The sequence below is a fragment of the Pezoporus wallicus genome, unplaced genomic scaffold (genome assembly GCF_028554395.1).
Source record: "Pezoporus wallicus isolate ANWC-B61680 ecotype Strahan unplaced genomic scaffold, APGP_CSIRO_Pwel_v1 contig_2372, whole genome shotgun sequence".
Lineage (NCBI taxonomy): Eukaryota > Metazoa > Chordata > Aves > Psittaciformes > Psittacidae > Pezoporus > Pezoporus wallicus.
The window spans coordinates 329,059-337,166 of NW_026635198.1; the positions used below are offsets into that span (position 1 = coordinate 329,059).

General features: G+C 46.2%; 1 protein-coding gene across 1 annotated transcript; it reads right to left on the reverse strand.

Moving 5' to 3' along the window:
- Positions 1 to 1,568: 1,568 nt before the first annotated feature.
- On the reverse strand, positions 1,569 to 4,984 carry SLC25A6 (solute carrier family 25 member 6). Its single transcript, XM_057411675.1, has 4 exons — positions 4,809 to 4,984; positions 3,549 to 4,035; positions 2,692 to 2,832; positions 1,569 to 2,201 (listed from the first exon to the last, which is right to left on the reverse strand). Exons 1-4 carry the CDS (start codon positions 4,917 to 4,919, stop codon positions 2,044 to 2,046), a joined length of 897 nt encoding a protein of 298 aa, XP_057267658.1. The 5' UTR covers positions 4,920 to 4,984; the 3' UTR covers positions 1,569 to 2,043.
- Between the last annotated feature and the right edge of the window lie 3,124 nt (positions 4,985 to 8,108).

Sequence of the window (8,108 nt, forward strand, 5' to 3'; positions counted from 1 at the left end):
GGTAAATTGCAGTTCTGCTTCAAAAAAAAACGCACCTGTCTCCACTTGCATTGACTTGTTTTCCCATTTCATCTGCTTAAAACTAGGTCTGGAGTGGAAGGAGGAGGTAAGGTGGAAAATGTCTCCCCCTTTCAGAGGCTGCTCAAGCAATTGTCAGGTTTGGTTCTTCCTCACAAAACTTGGGTGGCCATGTGCTCACAGTGAGGATGTGTGATGCATCCTATCATTAACTCTACCTTTCAAGCCACCAATACAGAGAATAAACTTAAGCAATGTGTTTATACAGACAAAAATTCTTCCCCTGCCCCCCCTCCCCCCCAGTCAATATAATTACAACTGAACCAGCAAGTTGTTTGGCAAGGTCAACATCAAGTAACCTGCCCACACGAAAAGGGAACTACCATTGCCAAACAGGATAAACTCACTTGCAGTAGGTACGTACATAAGGTTTGCTATTAGCCTGTGCACAATGTAGCTGTGTAATGTACTTACATACACATATGTTGAAGCAGTGCTTGTGAAACAATGAAAGGAGAAAGCTAAATTATGTTTATGAGGAAGGTAATAAAAAGCCAAAGCCAGGTAATTAATTTAAATACTTCATCCTGAAAAGCAACCTTGGAAGGCATACAGAGAACTCAAAGACAGCTCAGCTAGCCTTCAGTGACTCATACAATAAGTTTCTTTCTTAAGATATAGGGAGTTCTTAAAAACATGACTGGAAAAGTAACACCTTGTTTTCTTTTACTTGTCCTCCTACCATGTCTTTGCAGATTACAAAGTACAAAAGTAAGATTATATACGTATGAAGAATGGCACATAGGTATTACATTCTCTTGAATAGCAGTATAACCATTCAGTCCAGTTCTGGTCTTCTGACAATCTCCAGAATTAGATACCAATGAGTACTGAAGGCTGACCTACCTTGATCTATTATTACAGCTACACAGAAGCACACCTATTACCCTGCATATACTCCATCACCTCTTGGAATGAGTCTCATTTCAGATTAAATTCACCTTCCACAGAGGTACTGACCACTGCTACAGATAAGGCCAAACAGTATCTCAAATGGCACAATCAGCATTTCCAAATAGCAGCAACAATACAATACACAAGTTACTCAGGAGTCGAAGGCATTTACTAGGTTCCTGGATTTTTGCATGAATAGCATGCTGCTTTCTAATATTGGTAAAAAACAACAAAAAAAAACAAATCAGTTTCAGCTGTTTTACCAAGGGCAAAAGTACTACTTATTGACTGTCCTTGAGAATTTGGGTTCTTCCAGCACTACAATGGAAACCCCATTTTAAATCATATGAAGAATTGCAAATCCATTTTTTAGGAGTCATGCAAAAAGCCACTTGCAGCAGCCCATCACACACTATCAGGCACAAAGAATGGGATTGGTTGCTATTAGTATAACCCATGCTTCCCCTCCCCCAAAGTTCTCAACATTCAGTTTTTTTTAAATGTTCTGTTACAGAGTGCAGTGTAAGTGTACCAGAGGAACCATTATCTGAAACAAGTTTTCAAAGAAAAGAGGCTTTCCCAAAGCTTTTATGTAGTAATTTCAACACAGACAGAGTATGTTTATTGTTTTACAGCAGAATGCCCCAATTTAAGAACAAAATTGCTAGATGTTCAGCTGTGCAAAATGGTACATAGTGCTTCAGTACAAGTGGAAAAGAACAAGATTTGTTAGCAAGAACTTTCAAATACAATTTTATGGTCCTAGAAGATGGGACTTGAAACTAGGGACTGGTCCACAGGCAAACAATTTCTTCTGACTAAACTGGACCCAGAACCAACACCACTCATTCCTGAAAAAAAAGATCACCACACTGAATTGACAGATTCAGTGTCTTCATGCATCTTACTGAAAAATGGATCAGTCCTCTGGGTCAGTTTCTAGCCCCATCTACAAATATCATCTGGCTCCGATAAATAAGACTCACAGGAATTTCTTGAAGGTCAATGGTCCATAATGGTAGTTATTCTACATTATCTGCTCAACTTGATTTCCAATTCTAGTTAGGCTGTTTAAATGACTTTCTTGAATTCATCATACAGCACAAGCACAAAAGCACCCCCCATGCCTCTGAGAACATTGGACCATGCACCCTTGAAGAACGCCTTTCCTCCCTCATCCCTTGCAATCTTCCTCCAGCAGTCAATTGTTCCAGAGTACATGATATCAGCTGTAGAAAAAGAGCAGAGTCATTTTTAACTCCCAAAGTTGTTAAAAAAACGTTCGATATAACTGCCCTGTTTCACTTCTCTAGCAACTTTGCTATGTCCCAAAGCACATTTTAAGACTGTAACACAACACTTAGTTTAGGCAATAGAAAAGCTTCCTATCTGCTTGCCTAGTAATTAAAAGCTAAATCACAAAATAAAAATTCTAAGCCTTCTTTTCAGCAATTATACTATGCCCTGACTGCCTTAATTTAATCTGTCATTGCAAACATTGGCCCATTTCATCTTCTATAATGAAAAGTCCTCGGCCTAATTCCTGACAAATGCCAGAAGTTGAGCTCTACTGCATTTCCTCAGATCATTTAAATGTAATATAGCTTAAATCAGGTTTATGGAACAAGGAACTGTAAATGCTGAGGGATGACTATTAGGAAAAAAAGAACTTCATCTTGTCAATGCTGTTTTAAATAACTGCATAAATTAACAGCCTACCTCCTTTGCGCCCTGACTGCATCATCATCCTACGCCGCACCGTATCGAAAGGATAGGAGACCACACCAGCCACAGCAGTCACCGTCTGGGCAATCATCCAACTGATAACAATATGTGTATTTCTGGGATCTGGGAGCATGCCTGCAATAAAACCCAAGGAATTAACTTTTTGTCTTGTACATTCTCTTCTGGTTCACTCACTGCATGACAGCTACTACACAAACTGTTATGAAACACTGTAAAGCCATACTCTGACATCACGAAACACTTGCTAAACTTTACACACACTGAAGCAATATATAACACAACTTAAGAAAATTCAGAGGATTTTCTTCTCAGTAATCGAAGTAGGTAACAATTCAGCACCAGAATTCTTTTCAGGTTGACACGGGAAGTAATAAACTATTCCATACTCTTTTTAGAAAGACATGTCACTAAGTCACTGTCCCTATGTATTATATTAAACTATAAGCCTATTATATATAAACTATATATATAAAGCCTATTATATATAAACTATAAACTATTATTAACTATATTAAACTATCAATGACCTTTATGCCCCAATGCCAAAGCTTAACAAACAAATACTTTGAAAAGTACCTCTCAAACCCATTCAGCTAAACACACATGAACTGGTCCAATACGAGTACAATAATGCACTTAACAAAAAAATAACTTAGTAGGCTGCTGCTACTGACACATGCTGAAATTTTGCCTTCAACACTGCAGTGTCACTGCAGTTGGCACTAACATCCCTCCTCCACCTCCACATAGCTAGTACAGACACAGGGTAACATCCAACAATAGACACAGACACTGAAAACAGGTTTATCTCATCCCCTCTGAAACATTACCTTTTGCTGTATCATAGATCCCAAAGTAGGCAGCTCTATAGATGATGATGCCTTGGACAGACACATTGAACCCTTGGTACAAGCCACGCAGACCATCAGACTTGGTAATTTTGACTAGACAGTCCCCTAGACCAGAGAATTCTCTGTCTGCGCCAGCTTTTCCAACATCAGCAGCCAAACGGGTTCTTGCAAAATCCAAGGGGTAGACAAAGCAGAGGGAAGTGGCTCCAGCTGCACCACCAGAAGCCAGGTTACCAGCAAAATATCTCCAGAATTGAGTGTGCTTGTCTACACCTCCCAAGAACACCTGCTTATACTTATCCTTAAAGGCAAAGTTGAGAGCCTGAGTTGGGAAGTATCTGATGACATTGGCCAGGTTTCCCCGCCAGAAAGACAGCACTCCTTGCTCCTTTGGAATACGCACTACACAATCGATGATACCCTTGTATTGCTTATCAGCAGCAATCTGTTTGCTTGCATGTTGTACCTGCAAATGAAAATAGATATTTTGACTGTATGCCTTGACAGGCAGGCACTACAGCTATGTGTAAGTCTGCTTCTACTATAAATGAACTGATGTTAAGCTTGAATGCCTGACAGCAGTTGTGCACAGATTAAGCCTCTGTTATCCACAGTAAACCAGCTGTGACAGCAAACCTCCAAACAAAAGCTTGTGGGTTAAGTCTGAACCTTAAGACCAAGATGAACTGTCATTTATTCCTATTTTGTCAAAAGCAAAGAACTCAGCAATTGGCTTAATTCCCAGGAATTAAAAGCCTAGGTTTACACACACACAAACGTATGTACATTAAGACATGGTTCCATGAGGAACCATGGGTACAGAAGACCCATAATTCTAATACAAAAAGCCTTAAAATTGCTTCCCATCTTCTCCAGAGCTCAAGACTTTCCAGTAACAGGCCGTGAGGAGCATGGGCAAGCACAGAACAGGTGGGTGAAGCCCAGCACTACCTAGAGCCGGCAAACCCCACTGACGTGGCCGGGCCGCGGGGTCACCTCAGTGACCCGCATTGCGCCGAGATGACTTCCAGCGGGCACGGGAAGGGGACCGACAGCCCCAGCGGCCATGCCGTGTGTCCGCGTCCCGTCCCTCCCTAGGGCCACTCTGCCGGCGACCGCGGCGTACGCCGTTCCCTCTGCCCCGGCCCGGCACGCCTGGGCCTTGGAGGGGGGCCGAGGAGGAAAATGAACGGCTGCCCGCGGCTCCCCGCTCCCCCCCGGCTCGGCCGCACCGCTGACCTGAAGCAGGAGCTTGACCCGCTCAATGGGCGCCACCGCAGTCTTGCTGATGGCGGCGGCAACGCCGCCCGCCAGAAAGTCCTTGAGGAAGGAGATGGCCTGGTCCGCCATGTTCGCGCCGGAGCCGCCGGGAATGAGACACCGCTGCCGCTCAAGCCGAAAGGGCGGGACCGCCCCCGCGCATGGGCTAAATGCCGGGTCCCTTCGGCCCCGCCTCCCGGCCCTCCATTGGTTACACCGCCCCGGGGGCGGGGACTCGGCGCCGGGGCGGGAGGAGCTGGGTCGCTTCTAGGCGGCCCCCGCCCCTGCGGCGCCAGTGGTGCAGCGCCGCGTCGGAAGGGGCCGGTAGGCGGTTTGGTCGCGGGTGCCGCCTCTGATAGGCCGAAAGGCCTCTCCCGCAGCCCGGCCCAGCAGCGCACGGTCAAGATCGCCGTTGTTCGCACCATCTTTTCCCATAAGGGTGGCTCTCCGAAGCGTTTTCTGTGACCACTTTGTGCCCTGCTTGGCGGAGCGCAATTCAGCAGCTCGTATCCCGCAGAAACGGTGTATCCCGCGCAGGCAGAGGGCGAGGCGGTGGAGCACCGGATCTGGGGTACGGTCGGTGAGCCTGGGCAGGCGGGCAGTGAGCGGGACAGCCAGGACAGCTGTGAGGCCTGTCCAGTGGCGACTATGGAAGCCAGTGTAGGGTGGAAGCCAGTGTAGGGTGGAAGCCCTGTTTTCTGTCCGGGGCCCTGAGTGGCAGCACTAGCTGTTAGGTGGAGGACAGCTAATTTGGGGCATTGTCTGTCTGGGTGCCACCAGGTTTTGCTCCATGCTCACCACCCTCGGTAATTCTCAAAAGCATCTTTTTGTTTCCAGGTTCTGCTCCCACCTGCTCTTCCTCAACATGGCAGTGACAAGTCACATCGCTGGGCTTTTCTGTCCATTTCCTGGTCTGACCTGAGACAATGAAATGCCAACAAACTTAACTCCAGTTCCCAGGAGGGATGATGTGAAGACAGAATGGTTTGGGTTGCAAAGGACCTTAAAGAGCATCCATTTCCAACCCCTCTGCCACAGGCAGGGATACCTTCCACTAGACCAGGTTGCTCAAAGCCCCATTCAGCCTGGCCTTGAACACTGCCAGGGATGGGGCATCTACAGCTTCTCTGGGCAGCCTGTGCCAGTGCCTCACCACCCTCACAGTGAAAAATTTCTTCCTAATATCTAAATATCCCCCTTTTCAGTTTAAAGCCATACCTCCTTGTCCTGTCACTACATACCTTGTAAAAAGTCTCCAGATTTCTTGTAGGCTGCCTTTAGGTACTGGAAGCTGCTCTAAGGTCTCCCTGGAGCCTTCTCTTCTACAGTCTGAACAACCCCAGCATCTAATCTTCTTGAGAGAGGTGGTCCTTGTCCTGTCTTCTGGTTTCATCACTCACATTAGATGCTGTCAAAAGATCCTCTGCAGGCTCTCCAAGGAGGCACACACAGCAGGGCCTCTGTCCCTACTGAAGTAGGCCTAGTCTCCATCAGTAATTTCTGCCAATTCCTGCTAATTTTATTGTATGCCTAAAGTGAAATTTTACACCTAATGGCCCAACTTCTATATGAAAGCATACCTATTATTTCAGAAAGTCTTGACATTGTTCTACCTGGAGGGCATTAAATAATGCACACCTTTTGTTATTCCTTTCACTTTTAATGGATGTGTCCTACAAAAGTAAATAAAGCCTTTATTTTTATTTTATTTTTCCTAAATACATGACTGTTGAAACAACAAAGGAGCAGAAGCTGAGGTGCCTGAAACCACTGATTACTCATGGGTATAATTTGCAGGATTTCAGAATGAGCGCATCTATCTCAGAGGACATGTTGTGAGAACAGGATGTGCCAGGCATAGCATTTACCTCTGCTGTAGTGTAATATACTGTGGATTATATAGAATCATAGAATAGTTAGGGTTGGAATGGACCTTAAGATCATCAAGTTCCAACCACCCTGCCATGGGCAGGGACACCTCACACTAAACCATGTCACCTAAGGCTCTGTCCAACCTGGCGTTGAACACTGCCAGGGATGGAGCATTCACAACCTCCCTGGGCAGCCCCTTCCAGTGCCTCACCAGCCTTACAGTAAAGAACTTCCTCCTTATATCCAATCTAAACTTCCCCTGTTTAAGTTTTAACCCATTACCCCTTGTCCTATCACTAAATTCCCTAATGAAGAGTCCCTCCCCAGCATCCTTATAGTCCCCCTTCAGATACTGGAAGGCTGCTATGAGGTCTCCACGCAGCCTTCTCTTCTCCAGGCTGAACAGACCCAACTTCCTCAGTCTGTCTTCATACAGGAGGTGCTCCAGTCCCCTGATCATCCTCATGGCCCTCCTCTGGACTTGTTCCAACAGCTCCATGCCCTTTTAGTGTTGAACTGTACACAACACTCTGCACACAATACTCCAAGTGAGGTCTCACGAGAGCAGAGGGGCAGGTTCACCTCCTTCGACCTGCTGGTTATGCTCCTTTTGATGCAGCCCAGGGTACGGTTGGCTTTCTGAGCTGTGGGCGCACACTGAAGCCTTTTTATGTTGAACTGTACACAACACTCTGTACACAATACTCCAAGTGAGTATTGTACAGAACTGTACGATACTCCACAATACAAACGGAGTATTGTGTGCTGTTCCAAGCGAGGTCTCATGAGAGCAGAGTAGAGGGGCAGGATCACCTCCTTCAACCTGCTGGTCACGCTTCTTTTGATGCAGCCCAGGATACGGTTGGCTTTCTGGGCTGCAAGCTCACGCTACTGGCTCATGTTCATTTTCTCATCAATCAACACCCCCAAGTCCTTCTCCGCAGGGCTGCTTTGAATCTCTTCTCTGCCCAACCTGTAGCTGTGCCTGGGATTGCTCTGACCCAGCTGTAGGACCTTGCACTTGGCATGGTTAAACCTCATGAGGTTGGCATCAGCCCACCTCACAAGCATGTCAAGATCCCTCTGGATGGCATTCCACTCCAGGGTATCAACCGAACCACACAGCTTGGTGTCGTTGGCAAACTTGCTGAGGGCGCACTCAATCCCACTGTCCATGTCAGCGACAAAGATGTTGAACAAGACCGGTCCCAACACCGATCCCTGAGGGACACCACTCGTTACTGGTCTCCAGCCGGACATTGAGCCATTGACCACAGCTCTTTGTGTGCGGCCATCCAGCCAGTTCTTTATCCACCGAGTGGTCCATCCATCAAATTGATGTCTCTCCAATTTAGAGACAAGGATGTTGTGTGGGACAGTGTCGAATGCTTTGCACAAGTCCAGGTA